Source organism: Oncorhynchus kisutch, linkage group LG3, assembly GCF_002021735.2.
Source record: "Oncorhynchus kisutch isolate 150728-3 linkage group LG3, Okis_V2, whole genome shotgun sequence".
Classification (NCBI taxonomy): Eukaryota; Metazoa; Chordata; class Actinopteri; order Salmoniformes; family Salmonidae; genus Oncorhynchus; species Oncorhynchus kisutch.
The window spans coordinates 76,683,009-76,699,250 of record NC_034176.2 but is presented as its reverse complement, the minus strand read 5'-3'; the positions used below and the strand labels follow the sequence as shown (position 1 = coordinate 76,699,250).

Sequence of the window (16,242 nt, the reverse complement as noted above, 5' to 3'; positions counted from 1 at the left end):
TAGACAGCCAACACATGACACACTCCCTAAAAAAGGGAAATATTAATCAAATTAAGCCTTGTAACTGGGAGGAGTGCCACCATATGAATACAGTAGGAGCTCAGTTGGTATTATTGAGGCCAGTGGTGCATTAGTGATAAGTACAGTATAAACACCTCCAATCAATCAGAGGTCAAACCTAACACACTCTACAGCCTTCTGTTAACCTCTCTTTACAGGCAATACAACTGGGAAAGATCAACTGTGATGTTTGTTCTGTTACTAAAGAGAATATAAAATGCCTTATATCAGGGACAATGGAACTTAATGAGAGGCCCAAGTAGGTCTAGAACATTGAATCATGTGCAGAAGCCAGCTCATGTGCTCTTCAGATACCACAGGTGTTGGGCTGAAGCATTGTTGGTAGAAAACTCTGGCCACGGAAAGCCGCAGTAGGCCAATCTGCAGGCTTTTGTTTCAAGTGTGCTTGCTTTGCACTAAGCTGGAACAAAAGCCGTAAACACTCTAGGCTCTCCTGGACCAGTGCTGAGGCATCTGCCTCCGCCAGCCCTGTCTCACCTCTCCGGAGGCAGGCTCCACAGCCTTGAGCAGGTCAGAGACGGCCCCGGCAAGGTTCCTAGCGGCACCCATAAGGTCATTGCTCCCGCCCGTGTCGTCCTCTATAAGAGCAGCCAGTAGCTTCACACCCTTAGACATCTCTGTCAGGTTGGAGGAGATGGTGGTGATGGCACAGCCCACTGCAGTGTAGTCTGTGTCGGTCGGGTCACCTATAAGAGGGAGGGAGGGGAAGAGAGAGAGAGCAGAGAGGCAGAGGGAATAGAGTATAGTAAGCAAAAGTGAAAGAGAGTGGGGATGGAAAGAGGCAGAGAGGATAGAGAAGGAAAAAACGAGACAGAGATAGAGAGATAAAGAGAGCCAAGTTAACCATCTCAAGCCCTTCTGGCCTGTCCTCTGGGTACCTAACAGGGTGCAGTACAGTGAGCCAGTATGCGTCAAACATATACCCAAGTTACACTCAGCCAGTCAATTCAGCATGTCACATTAGATCATTCTGTTTAGACATTAGACTGCTGGTGGGAATGACCAGACGTTTAGATAAAAGGGGAAAGGGTCAGGGACCGTATAAAGCATCTCAGAGCGCTGGTCCAGGATCAGGACCCCTGGTCCATGTCATCTTATTCACTATACGATGGTCTGAAAGGCCAAACAGATCCTATATCAGTACTCTTCTCTGATTGCTACTGGACAACAGAGCAGGGAAGTCCCCTTATATTGAAACAGATGGTTGAAGCACCGACTGTCCCTTGGCTGGGTTCAGCATGGCATCAAACCAATGATATGAAGAATACTGCCAGCTCACATGGCCCACTAGTACACATTATAATGGATAACAGTTCACCATTACTGTAGATTTACACGTAATGAAAACCAGATCATTAATTTGAAAAATGTCAAGTGTGAATCATTTAAAACCACAAGACATAAAAATGAAGAAAAACGTCTTGTAAAAATGGTCATTTCCTGAGTCATCCCAAAGCCACGTACCAGCGGTGAGGTTGACCACAGAAGCTGTTCCTGCGGTGATGGCGTCCACCTGGGAGTGGATCTCATGTTTGGACTCATCCACCTTGTTCTGGATCCACACCTTGGACGCCTGGAGGAGAGAGATGGTACTGGTTCATCAGAATTATCACATGAAGGTGGAACTTGGCAGCTAAAAGCTGAATTGCAGAACATATAAGTAAATAAGAAGAATGAAACATCAGAAAGTCAGGATGGGAGTTGGAGGATGAATGGTGATCTAGGAGCTGAAGCAGGGAGAATGGCGTTGAGGGAAGAGCACTAGGGTGAGCATAGACGTAGTTACATTTATTTTAAGGAGTGTTATGTACATACATTAAACATGCCGTTAAGCATAAAAATCTAACGTCAGAAAATTACAATATAAAATGTAAAGATTTGGATCAGAAGCTTTAAGAGTATTAACAACTTAATTATAAGTTAATAGGGCGTGAAATTAGCTGAGTGCTGTGTGTGTGTGTGCTTGTCTGTGTGTGTGTGCTTGTCTGTGTGTGTGTGCTTGTCTGTGTGTGACGGTCAGAATGCTGTTATATGTCCTCCTCACCATGTCCTGTCCCAGTGGAGACAAGTGTGTGTGTGTCCACACCATGTCCTGTCCCAGTGGAGACAAGTGTGTGTGTGTGTGTGTGTGTGTGTGTGTGTGTGTGTGTGTCCACACCATGTCCTGTCCCAGTGGAGACAAGTGTGTGTGTGTGTGTGTGTGTGTGTGTGTCCACACCATGTCCTGTCCCAGAGGAGGCAGGTTGTCCACCTCCCCCAGATCAGCCTGTGCCTGCTGTACTGCCTGCATACTGGTGTTGATGGTCCCCATCAGGGCCTGCTGGGCCGAGCTCTGGAGAGAATAAACACACAGACATGATTAATATCTACTAAACACGTATAGAGATATGAGATGGAGAGAGATACATTTTAAAAAGAGGATGTGTGAGAGAGAAAGTGTGAGAGAGAGAGAGAGAGAAAGTGTGTGAGAGAGAGAGAGTGAGAGAGAGAGAGAGAGAGAAAGTGTGAGAGAGAGAGAGAGAAAGTGTGAGAGAGAGAGAGTGAGAGAGAGAGAGTGAGAGAGAGAGAGTGAGAGAGAGTGAGAGAGAGTGAGAGAGAGAGAGAGTGAGAGAGAGAGAGAGAGTGAGAGAGAGTGAGAGAGAGTGAGAGAGAGTGAGAGAGAGAGAGAGAGAGAGAGAGAGAGAGAGAGAGAGAGAGAGAGAGAGAGAGAGAGAGAGAGAGAGAGAGAGAGAGAGAGAGAGAGAGAGAGAGAGAGAGAGAGAGAGAGAGAGAGAGAGAGAGAGAGAGAGAGAGTGAGAGAGAGAGTGAGAGAGAGAGAGAGAGAGTGAGAGAGAGAGTGAGAGAGAGAGAGTGAGAGAGAGAGTGAGAGAGAGAGTGAGAGAGAGAGAGAGAGAGTGAGAGAGAGAGAGAGAGTGAGAGAGAGAGAGAGAGAGAGAGTGAGAGAGAGAGTGAGAGAGAGAGAGAGAGTGAGAGAGAGAGTGAGAGAGAGAGAGAGAGAGTGAGAGAGAGAGTGAGAGAGAGAGTGAGAGAGAGAGAGAGAGTGAGAAAGAGAGTGAGAGAGAGAGAGAGAGAGAGAGAGAGAGAGAGAGAGAGAGTGAGAGAGAGAGTGAGAGAGTGAGTGAGAGAGAGAGAGAAACAGAAAGAAGAGGGGGAGAAAGTGTGTGTGTGAGAGAGAGAGAGAACGTGTAACATTGCATTCCTGCTCTCACCAGTGGTGGCATGTGTCCTCGGTGCATCTGTCCCATGATGACCTGTTGCTGTGCAGAAGGCATGGTGCCCATGCTGAGAGACTCTGCTCCTATAGAGCCAGACCTGATCACCCCTGGTAGAGCCACAGAGCCATGCTCCACACGACCCACACGGTTAAACTGCTGCTGCAGGATCGTCGACCTGGAAACACGCAGATAAACAGAGAAATTCTACATGAATTAACTATGGTCTGTGCATGATTTTCAAAAAAACGCATCTGTGATAATTAATATTCATCACATAATTATCGATAGCATTTCAGGTGACAGCGTCACCTTTCCCATCCACAGGTGGTCCAACTATCGAAGGATGGTGGTATCTGTTTGCCAGACTCGGTGTGTGTGTGTGTGGTGCTAACAGGAACCACGGCCGACATCAAACCTTCATTGTGTTCTTCCAGGAACAAGACTCTGTTATTCTTCAGACGAAGCCTTCCAGGTTTGGTTTCCTGTGAGTTTGCAGTATTAATGCCTGTGTCTTCCCTTAGGCCCTCTATGCTATCCTCCACACTGACTGGCCCAGATAAGGGAACAACACAAGGTCTGTGTCTCAAATGGCACCCTATACCCTAATTAGTGTGCTACTTTTGATCAGGGCACATAGGGCTCTGGCCAAAAGTAATGCACTAAATAGGGAGCCATTTGGGACACTCTCAAGGCCAATATTCCCTCAGTACAGGAACGGAAACATCAATTGAGACTAGACAGGAAAACAGCTTATGTAATTTAACGACAGCTCTACGTAGATAAAGGGACTAATACGCGTGTAATTAGGGAAGTCCAGATAAAAATGTTGTTTATCCGGATGGAGAGAACAGAGAAAAAGAGAAACTCCAACAGAGGAAGTTGATCCTAAGGGACAAAACTATCCTCACTGATGGGGAAGTGTTCATGAGTACAGTCAGGTGTATTTATGAGATCTATACGTTATAGCTGGAACATAAAATGGGACTGAGGCCATGTTGGCTTCATTAGCCACTGAACGGACAAAAACAGGCGAGACTACCTGGATCTCTCCAATAACTACCTGGATCTCTCCAATAACTACCTGGATCTCTCCAATAACTACCTGGATCTCTCCAATAACTACCTGGATCTCTCCAATAACTACCTGGATCTCTCCAATAACTACCTGGATCTCTCCAATAATGTTGAAATGTTTTCTGTTGCGTGTCCTAATGAACACAACCCTGGTCTGTACGACACTACTAGTGTGTGTTGCTGAGCATTATATAACAGTTCACATACTTCTTAGGGGAGACGGATTCTTCCAGCATGGTGGATTCTTCATCTCCTTCTAAACCAAAACGGTCTTTACTTTGCTTCTACAGAGACAGAGAGAAAGAGAGAGAAATTCACAAAGTGACATTTGGTTCACAAAGGTGACAATGGCTATTCCATCTCTAAAAGGCAACACATATTGTGATTGGCAGGTAGGTTTAGGCATAACTATTTGGACATGCATGGGAGTATTGATGTTTTCTAGAAGCAGTGTCCCTCACTTTAACAAGTGGATAATCTAGCTGCGATGGGAAAGGGTTTCCTAAACTCACCTTTTTGAGGATGATGTCGATGTATCCAGCGATGAGCTGAGAGATTTGTTCTCCCTCAGTGGTCTGGACTGAGTAGTAGCTCTCCTGGTACTCCCCAAAATCCTACAGCAGAGGTCCATACCAAATATAGCATTTTATACCGGACTATTACAAAAGCCTACAACAGACAGACAAACACAGGATGATACCAATTCCTATACATCCCTACCAGAGGCAAACACACACGGCTTCATACCAAATCCTATACATCCCTACCAGAGGCAAACACACACGGCTTCATACCAAATCCTATACCTCCCTACCAGAGGCAAACACACACGGCTTCATACCAAATCCTATACCTCCCTACCAGAGGCAAACACACACGGCTTCATACCAAATCCTATACATCCCTACCAGAGGCAAACACACACGGCTTCATACCAAATCCTATACCTCCCTACCAGAGGCAAACACACACGGCTTCATACCAAATCTTATACCTCCCTACCAGAGGCAAACACACACGGCTTCATACCAAATCCTATACCTCCCTACCAGAGGCAAACACACACGGCTTCATACCAAATCCTATACCTCCTTACCAGAGGCAAACACACACGGCTTCATACCAAATCCTATACCTCCCTACCAGAGGCAAACACACACGGCTTCATACCAAATCCTATACATCCCTACCAGAGGCAAACACACACGGCTTCATACCAAATCCTATACCTCCCTACCAGAGGCAAACACACACGGCTTCATACCAAATCCTATACATCCCTACCAGAGGCAAACACACACGGCTTCATAGCAAATCCTACCACAGTCAAACACAGGATGCCAAATGCTACATCTCACACTGGAATAACACACAGAGGTTCATGACAAATGCTCCATCTCACACTGGAATAACACACAGAGGTTCATGACAAATGCTCCAGCTAATGGCAAACTTTATACAGCATCTCTTACTGGAATAACATTCAAAGCAAGATCCCAACCACTGCAGTGGCTTCGCTTGTCATTTGTTTACATAGAGGACTTGGCTCAGTGTGTGGGGATTCATGTGAACATATGGAATGAGTTTACATAGAGGACTTGGCTCAGTGTGTGGGGATTCATGTGAACGTATGGAATGAGTTTACATAGAGGACTTGGCTCAGTGTGTGGGGATTCATGTGAACGTATGGAATGAGTTTACATAGAGGACTTGGCTCAGTGTGTGGGGATTCATGTGAACGTATGGAATGAGTTTACATAGAGGACTTGGCTCAGTGTGTGGGGATTCATGTGAACGTATGGAATAAGTTATTTATAACAGACGCCAGACATTGAGCTGCTGGAGCCTAGACATCAAACTGCTAGCAGGCTGTAGCCACTGTCAGATTAAACCAATTACAGTTAGTCATATAAAGGCACACTTCACATGGAAGAATCTGTGTGGGGAAAGAAGAAAATCACTTCGGACGTTAAATATCAGGAGACATTCCATAGAATATCATTCTATATTCCTTAGTCCTATTTCTGGACATCATCTTTTAGAATATGAAACTGATCTGACCCTGCCAACAGGGGTTTGAAAATGGATGAAAGGATCCCCACAAAGGAATATGCATGATTGGTTGAATAAAATGCTAGGAATATATTTCAAAGCATTCACCAAAAAGTACAGCTTAACCTCAACAGCTTCAGTATCAAGGTACAGGGGCTGCATGCCAGATGGCACCCTATTCCCTCCGGTCAAAAGTAGAGCACTTTAAAGGGAATATGGTGCAGAGGGAACATTTGGGACACAGAGGGAACATTCCTGAACTGTACCAACACAGAGAGGATTAATTCAATTGAGTGTTTGGTAAAGACGGCATGTCTACAAAAAGAGATCTTCTAGATTAGACATGTCTTTAGTCACTGACTCTTAGTAAAGTCACAAAGGGCATTCAGGCAAGACAAAGGGGGGTTTGTTCAATATATTAAGTTGAACAATTGAATGAGTGACGAGAAGAGTCTTCGCACTAATTGTTTATGAGAAGAGAAACATTCAGATGAACATTTCATTTACTGAGAGTCTATCTATGTGTAATCTACCTAAGAAATACAGCACAACGGACATACATGTTAGAGGGCAGATAATGGATTGGTGTTTGCGTATAAAATATATAAGAGGTCTCTGTGGACCCTGTCAGTCTTCTAGTGGACTATAGGAAGTGGAGGCGGCCACACACACATATATATATATATATATACACACGCTGGGGTTCTCACCAGGGTGAAGCTCTTGGGCGAGGCGGCCCATCTCTTTACAGTGGTGAGGGGCCACTCCTGCACCACGTCTTTGGTCTTCTCCTCCACCCTCATCACTGACTCTTTGGTTATCCCCAACAGCCTGGGGACCAGCTTATTCTTACTCTTCATCTTCTCCTATAAAACAGTGTGACAGAACAATGGGAAATATTAAGCAACAAAAGCCTATTGGAGAATGATGAAGAATAAGCAACAAAACCTTATTGGGGAACAATGGGAGAATAAGCAACAACTAACACTCAGAGAACAGTGGAAAATACGCAACAAATTCATACTATTCATCAATCTTCTAATACAATTACAAAACAGTCAATAGAAAACAATGGAAAATCAAAAGCAATAAAGCTTCATTAGAGAACAGAGTGAAATAAGCGTCCAAAACCTCATTAAACTTCATATTCACATGAACGGTTAAGATAGTCCTTAATATGTCGAATCCATCAAGAATCATGAACTGCCTTTCGACTCACTTTCCGAAAATAGAAATGGCATCCTTCTCCCTCTGTCTCATGTGACTTTTCTAAATGATCAGAGGGAGAGAGGAGAGTTGATTGGGAGTGACTCAGGGACAGAGGTGAGGAGTGTTTAAGAGTTGCTCAACACTGCCTTGCTGATGGAGTGGGTATCTATGGGCTCTGCAGGGGTGAGGGCCAGGCCCGGGGGCTGGGGTTAACAGGGGAACTGGAGGGTTGAGGGCCACAGGTCTGGGGTTAACAGGGGAACTGGAGGGATGAGGGCCGGGGGACCAGGTGAACTGGAGGGGTGACGGGCAGGGGGGACCAGGGGAGCTGGAGGGGGTGAGGGCCAGGGGAGGCCCCTCCTATCTCCCTGTGGGTGCTGCAGTAAAAGGGCAGACCCTGCCTGGCAGAGGTGCAGCCAGAAACCACTAGTTAACTCTCCAGGTGCTTGCTATCTGTCTCCCCCCCTCGCACTCTCTCCCTGCTCACAGGGAAGTAATCATTACGCCACACTCCAGTGCACAGGCTGCAGGCACATGGTCACTTTCCAGGAACACAATGAACCTCACAGAGGTGATGATGATGGGAGTAAGTTAGTGTTCACTGCTTTGCTACAGTTCTACCACCTTAACCAGAGTCATTTAAATCCATCAACTATGACTTCATATTACCTTCTCATAAACCACTGTGGGATGTGTTTGAATCAAAAGGTTTATTGTTCATCACTTCTATGTGTTGCTTGAACGTCTATATCCAGATATGAAGCATTTGTAAGAAATGTGTCAAACAGTTTTGTTTAGCTCACATCTACATAAGATTAATGGGTGTGCAATATTTCCTCAGTCTAATTCATTCAAATCATTACCACACTGCCTTGTGTTGCTCTGCCATTTCTTAACTAGGAAAGTGTGACTCTGGAGTCTGAATAATGATGAGGTCAGTTTTTCTAGCCTGGTACTTGATCTTATTTGCACTGTATTAGCCAACTCAAATAGATCAGGGACCAGGCTAGGAAACGTGTAGTTTGGTAGAAGCCAGATGAGCATATTTCAGTCATCTGGTTGGTCTTAAACCTAATGCTCAGGTGGGATTGGATTCTGTCCACTCCAAAGAGAAGACATTCCTCTGATATGAAAGAGTGCAACGAGGCCTTGGTGTTGCAACAACATGAAAAGCTACTGATATTCAGCTGTAACCCACTCATTTCTGCACCTGCTAGTGCTTCACACACACACACACACACACACACTCTTACCTTCACCAGGAAGAAAGACACTCCGTATGTCCTTAGGGACCTGGCTAGCTTCACGTACTTTACTTTAGCTTCTATCTCTGTCATCTCACCACAGTTCTTGTGGTCCTGAGAGTTTGAAAATAGAATAGAATATATTAAAGCATTAAGGCACGATGGGGTGCTCTGCGTTGTGTCGTGCATAAGAACAGCCCTTAGCCGTGGTATATTAGCCAGATACCCAGAGGTGCCTTATCGCCATTATAAACTGGTTACAAACGTAAATAACAGTAAAAATAAATGTTTTGTCATACATGTGGTATACGGTCTCATTTACCATGGCTTTCAGCCAATCAGCATTCAGTGTGCTTGAACCACCAGGGTTATACTTTTATTTAGACTATCAGCAGCTGTATGGGACTAAGAAGTTGACAGAATAGGAACCAAAAAAATAATTAATTCAGAAACTAGTAAATTAATTGAAGATAAAAAAATGTTTTTTAAAAATGATATTTTATTTAACTAGGCAAGTCGGTTAAGAACAAATTCTTAGGTACAATGACGGCCTGGGAACAGTGGGTTAACTTCCTTGTTCAGGGGCAGAACGACAGATTCAATCTAGCAACCTTTTGGTTACTGGCCCAAAGCTCTAACCACTAGGCTACCTGCCGCCCCAATATCTACTTCTATAAGATTCATAAACAAACTGGACCAACCTGAAAGATTTTCTTTTCATTCCCTCGCTGCTTGATATATTCTTTAGGTAGAAACTCCTTGAGGCTAAAATAGAGATCATACATGAGAGATCATACATAAAACCATGAAAAGTCTGCTGGTTTAAAACAAAACCCCATTTAATATGGTGAGGATTTGTATTATGAAAACAAAATCAGTACCCTGAAGTAATACATTTCTTCCAGCAATATGTCTTCATTGTATTGAATAGCATCACCTTCATGATAAAAATCATCATCACCATGTTCATCATCATCCTTCCCCTGATTCAGAGGGGTTGAAGGTGGAAGACACATTTCAGTTGAATGCATTCAGTTGTACAACTAACTAGGTCTCCCACTTTCCCTTCGCCTTATGTAACGTTAAAGTAGTCTTCAGAAGGAAGTGAAGCTTACTCTAGGAATCCAGGCTTGTGTTTGTGTTCTATGTGCGGTCCAAACTGGATCTGAGCCTGAATCCCTGCAAACTCACAGGCCTTGTCGAAGGACACAGGGTGAGAACCGTTTAGGATGTCATCTCGTGCCTGGGAGAGAGAAACACACACACATTTAATATAATCACCGTCATAAGAGACGCGCGCCACTCAAAGTTCTCCAAGGCCGTTTTAATTCTGGAATGGTAAGAGATAAAGATGAAACCCAATATATCACTAGTAATATGGAGCGGCTGACTCCATTTTCTTTACATTCTTGAATGGGAAACAATTCACTTCCTGAAATGATGGAACTGACCCCAACCATGGTGACCTATCAAAACAAAAGATGTCTAACACTAGTACCTCTAATGACCTTATCTCAACCCTGATCCCTTAATGTTGTACAGCCCATCAGCCTGATCGAGACAACTCTCATACAGAGAATAATGAGCCCAGAACATTGAGCCTGCTGAGTCTCATATACATACTTATTGAACCAGATCCTTTATCTGGTTGAACCATCTCTTACAGCCATTTACATACACTACAACAACAGGTAATTACACACAGACAGCACAACATGACTAGCAATGGAAGTGGTGCTTTAGTCCTTTTGAGGAAGAGCAGAGGTCAGAGGAGAGGTGTGTTAAAGACTAGGCAGGACCCCTGGGACCAAATGTCACACAGAAGAGGACACTGTCAGTAGACACGGGAATAGGGTCCCAGTCCCACCATGACTTGACAATGACACAAATGCAATATGCCAGCTGCATACATCAAAATACAATACATCGCAAATGCACTGACAAATGATTTAGAAATGCAGGAAAATGTACATGCGTACACACACACCTTGAGGCAGTAATCATTGTGGTGGTGATAATGAGACACATCAGAGTGTGAAGCACCAGCCCTGGCTGTGTGTGTTCAATTATTATTATAAAAGGCAAAAAAAATGGAATAACAGATGTTCTCTATCCATCAACATTCATCCATTGAAGCATGTTTCTGGTGAAGAGCTTAATTGCTGACTACTATGCAGGGCAAGTACAACAGAGGATAAGGCATGGGAGAGGAAAGAGGGAAGGAGAGGGGCAGGAGAGAGTGAAAGAGTTATTGAGGAGGGAAGGATGAAAAGAGAGAGTAAGAAAGAGTAGGAGAGAGGGAAGTGGAAAGGACAGAGTCGTGTTAAAAGCAGAAGGAGAGGAGAGACCGCGGTGAGGGTCAGACCTGGACGTAGAGCAGGTTGAGCTGGACCGGGTCTCGTGAGTCCACGTTCTGGTCTGAGTAGAAGAACTTCCTCCTGAGCAGAAGAGTTTCGGTCTCCTCCACCCCCTGCTCACGGAACGTTCTGCTGTGGTCAAGCCAGTTCACTAAACACACAAACATTGATATTAACTCGGAAATGCACAGATTCTGACATTCTCAATAAACTTAAAAATCTAACCATAATTCTTTCCATTATAGTCAACCCAAGGGGTAACTCAATATTTTGTAAAACCAAAATCCATGTTGGCGTCAGTGTTCCCCTGAAGGGGGGTAGTGATAATGTCAATAGTGGTGTAAAGCTGCCCATCAGTTTGATGGATGTGCCAATATCTAGAGGCTGGAGAGGAGCTGCCCTGTCCATGGCCTGTATGACTGAACACTTCACAGCAGGCCAAGACAGACGTCTATTGCCTACAGCACGTGAGAAATGGACACCACCGCTCAGGAAAATGGAGGAACATACAATTTGATGTGCAACCACAGTATCCAACTCAACCTTAAAATAATACCTTAACCAAAATTGTATGTCAAATCAATAACCGGGAAATAATGCTGCTTCTAACTCTTATGAAACAGGCAGATGTATCAAAATGTATTTTCAGAACAGATGACAGAGCAATACTTAAGGATAGCAGATGCAAGTTAGCTAACTAAATAATCCTGTTACTGCTAACTTTATTCAAAACATATTTGGCTCAAATGATCAACTTGGTCCAATAATTTTTTTAAATGACCATAAAGGAAATTAAATTGGCTTCAGCATCAACGTGTTCCCAGAACTAGTGGCAATTTGTAGAGATGGTAGGTAGCCTCATGGTTAAGAGCGTTGGCCAGTAACTGAAAGGTCGCTGGTTCAAATCCCCAAGCTGACAAGGTGAACATTCTGTTGATGTGCCCTTGAGCAAGGCACTTAACACCCAATTTCTCTGGATAAGAGCGTCTGCTAAAGATGTTTAGCCTCAACTGAGGCCCTACACTTCACTAGGAGTTAAAAATAATACGTCAAGTTGGCCCAAACTCACAGTCGTCGTCTGTGTGAAGCTTGGCTTTGAGTTTCTCCATCTTCCTCTCATCTCGGAGCAGAGTCCTGTCTTTCTTCAGGGTGCCTGTCCCATCCTCCTTCTTCTCCTCCATTACCTCCTGGATCAGAGAGTACTCCTCGTAGTTGGTGATTCCTGAAATCACAGGGAAAAGCTTTCAGACATCCTCAAACCACTGGCTCTCCTATGACAGGTGTTAAAACAAATCATGTAATCCAGGTTAATTGTTAAGGGGAATTAATTGCAGTACAAAAGGAAGCAGACTCACATTCTACTGCATATCATCACTTTGAGACAATCTCAACTCACAAGCTTTCCTATGAGAGATGTTTTTACAAATAATGGACCACTCACCTATTCTACTGCATATCGTCACTAGCAGCTCTCCCACTGTTTTGGAGTCGTCCACCATGATGGTTTTCACAGCTCCATCCAGCATCTTGATCTTCAATGGCCTCTGTTTCTTCTTGTAATCAAGGATATCCTGAGAGGCAGGAAGAGCAAAAGATAAACTGTGAATGTGGCGAAAAGTTCAGCGAGTGATCAAACATTTAGCCAGTCGAAGGAGAGGGATGAACGGAGGGCAGAAAATCTAATTTAACGGTTGCCTATTCCTTCCACACAACTCTAATTTCTCATACACAGCAATATGAATAAGGTTTTCCTCTGAACTACATACTCTGTCATTCCAACAGGTCTGGTACTTCACCCTGCATTAAAAACACAGCATTTGTCTAGAGAGGAAATACCAATGGAAAACACACCCTATGAACACATGTTTGCTGTGTGTGTATGTTACGGTATGTGATCGATCAACATTATTCACCAACACCACCAGTCATCTTATTCTTTAAATACTTTCTCCATGGCAACAACTACAAAGAACCTTCGCTACAGTAGAGGACTGGTCAGATTACTAAGGGTTACAGAAGGTATGCTTTAGGTAGGTTTTTACCCCATTCCGCAGCATGTAATAATCCAGAGTTCTTCCTGACTCCAGCCAGATGCCTTTCCTGGGGTCCTCATCAGAAAGGAACAGACCGTAGTCTGAGGCTGGAAGACAATAGGAATAGAAGTTACCATTAGCAATAGGATGAATGATGCATTTCAAAGCCCTTGTTTCTAGTGTCGAGAAGCAGGTACCATTCTAATTCTTCCAAATTCTCCCTTCCTTGAAGTACTCAGTGCTAAGACATGACTGTACAGATGAAAGCCACGTGGTGCCCTTGCTTTAACCAGTTAAGGAAGGATGGTCTATAAAGGAATTTGAACGTGGCCTCTGTCGCTTGTATGTCTGTGTCTTGTGAGTGTACCTTGTCCAGTCTGGGCTTCGGGAACCCTCTCTCTGATGATTCTGCAGGCGTCGTAGACGGCCGTAGACGGCTCAAACTGCATGGTCTTCACCAGGTTGCACTGGCAGACGCAGATCTTCAGGGACAGGGCCACCATCTTGGCAGGTGGTGTGGGGGGTATGTCTACACCTGGGAGAATGGAGGGTGAGATCAGTATAAGATGTGGATGAGAACAAAGGAAATACAACTACTTAGTTATTTTCCATGAAGCCAAGACACAGATGTGATCGCACCACATTAGTAATATTTCACAGAATTCATTCTGGTGAGTTAGAGCCTATGACAAATTCACAAGTTCTCAAATACAGTCCATCTGTTGTCTGGGAAAAACGAAGGGGGTCAAAACTGAAGTCATGTCTGTATCTGGATATAAACAACATGAGAAGAACACTGCCATCTGTCTGTCTCACTGAGCGGGCAGACACTCAAACAACCTGAAACTCAATTTATCTGTAACCCAGACAGACAGAAATGAGCCATGTGCCACTCGGAGACGACAGAGAACATATCCTGCATATTACTCTGACAAGGAGAAATAACTGCACCTGGTTGGTACACACTCAGAGGGTTCAAGTCTAATCAACAGTCTATATACCTAGACATATACCTACAACCATTTCACTACACCTGCAATAACATCTGCTAAAAATGTGTATGTGACAATTCAAATTTGATTTGACAACGTAAGGGGAGGATTTCCTACCTCATATACAACCTGCCGGACTGACCAGAAGAACCTGCTCAAGTTAGGAAATCACTCTCCAACAATCTATAGGACTAGGGCTGTTACAGTGTCCGTATTACTGCCTGGTACTCACTTTCACTTTCTTCTCCAACACTTTGTTTTTGCATTATTTAAATCAAATTGAACATGCTTCATTATTTATTTGAGACTAAATTGATTTTATTTATGTATTATATTAAGTTGAAATAAGTGTTCATTCAGTATTGTTGTAATTGTCATTATTACAAATAGATATAAATAAATCGGCTGATTAATCGGTATCGGCGTTAAAATCCTAATCGGTCGACCTCTACCCTATATAGCCTCGTTATTGTTATTTTATTGTTGCTCTTTTATTTATTAGTTTATTTATTAAATATTTTTCCTAAAACTGCATTGTTGGTTAAGGGCTTGTAAGTAAGTATTTCACGGTAAAGTCATGTGACAAATCCAGTTTGATTGAAGTCTGGTGGATTTTACAGGTCAGGTTCAGCTGTGAACACTTCCTAGCCTTGAGAAAAAACCTTTGGCTCTTTTCTTCACGAGCAATAAACTGAAACATCTCTCTTTATTGGTCTGCCAGAGGGAGCCTTAAACATTACATGGCTGGCATCAAACAGAACTGGCAATTAATGTTCTTAGTAACAACCAAACCAGCACTCATCATTTACACAAGTAGGTCTTGATTGTTGCAATAATAAATGCAAATAATTCTCATAAGAATATGCTTGGCATGAGATGACTGCAGGCTAACGAGAGGATGCCCTGCTATCAAACATGGATTACCACACCAGCCTGCCACCCTTCCTATTCTCTCCCTCAGACGAGGAAGGATTTGCTGAGATCTCGTCAGGTTTTGAAACACCTTCCAGTACACTGAAAAGCAAACCCACTGTGGGAGAAAGGGATATAGAAACTACAATGTACAGTGAAATGACAAGGTAGAATAATGGCATAGATTTTCATGATCATGTTCAGATTATTAGGGTCACAGTAGGCAAGTAAATGGGGTGGTGTTTATGGTCATTTGTGAGCAGGCTAAGCCCTTGGCTTCCAGATGACCCCATATCCATGTCTGATTTCCTGCTACTGTGACATCACCTCTATAGCCACCTGTCATTTGTCCTGTCCTCCAGACCACATCCGTTCGATTAACACCAGTCAATAGGGCTGCAGCCACCCAAGGCAGGCAGGCAGAGACGGGTACAAAGGCAAACACCTCTGCCTGTTCAGCAGTACCAAGGTCACCTCCAGCCAAGCGGTCTGATAGAGAGAGGAAGACCCTCTTGTGCGCACACAGCCTCACACCTGATTCACCTTCATCATACATCTCAATGTCTAATGAAGGAGAGCATAATAGCATCATCTGAAAGCATACGTCAGGTCAACAACAAAACATTGTTAGGAAAACAACCCAAGGTGAATTCTGAACCACTTCCTTTAGCAGTATTGAGAGAGGGATGGACAGAGGAGAGGGATGGACAGAGGAGAGGGATGGACAGAGGAGAGGGATGGACAGAGGAGAGGGATTGACAGAGGAGAGGGATTGACAGAGGAGAGGGATGGACATAGAAAAAGGGTTAGAGCATGGAAATAGGGAGAGAAAGAGAGAGATGGATGGAGAGAGATAAATAGGGAGAGAAAGGAGGATAGGGTATATATAGAGAGAGGCCATGTAATTTAATAGATCAATGAATGAGCCTGGTCCTGCTGGGAATCCCCAGGCCTGGTTACTGTAACATGGTCTCCAATCCAATAGGAGATTACAATACTGGAGGGCCACTGGGATGGACATTCAATACACAGACAGAACACATCAATGTGGTGCAAATACAATACTGTGTGTG

The 16,242-nt window shown here is 43.9% G+C and overlaps 1 protein-coding gene across 1 annotated transcript in view; it reads right to left on the bottom strand.

Annotated features, from left to right (window-relative positions):
* Positions 1–16,242, bottom strand: part of LOC109883809 (talin-2) — a 104,092-nt gene that overhangs the window by 33,140 nt on the left and 54,710 nt on the right. Inside the window, exons 2-16 of the mRNA XM_031815035.1 lie at positions 13,633–13,800; positions 13,275–13,372; positions 12,674–12,803; positions 12,302–12,454; positions 11,241–11,383; positions 9,991–10,118; positions 9,577–9,640; positions 8,885–8,989; positions 7,133–7,288; positions 4,883–4,984; positions 4,578–4,654; positions 3,291–3,471; positions 2,300–2,413; positions 1,546–1,654; positions 559–767 (exon numbers count right to left, since the gene is read on the bottom strand). Coding sequence (XP_031670895.1) covers positions 559–767; positions 1,546–1,654; positions 2,300–2,413; positions 3,291–3,471; positions 4,578–4,654; positions 4,883–4,984; positions 7,133–7,288; positions 8,885–8,989; positions 9,577–9,640; positions 9,991–10,118; positions 11,241–11,383; positions 12,302–12,454; positions 12,674–12,803; positions 13,275–13,372; positions 13,633–13,768 — 1,905 coding nt within the window. The 5' untranslated portion in view covers positions 13,769–13,800. The remainder of the gene's footprint in view (positions 1–558; positions 768–1,545; positions 1,655–2,299; positions 2,414–3,290; positions 3,472–4,577; positions 4,655–4,882; positions 4,985–7,132; positions 7,289–8,884; positions 8,990–9,576; positions 9,641–9,990; positions 10,119–11,240; positions 11,384–12,301; positions 12,455–12,673; positions 12,804–13,274; positions 13,373–13,632; positions 13,801–16,242) is intronic.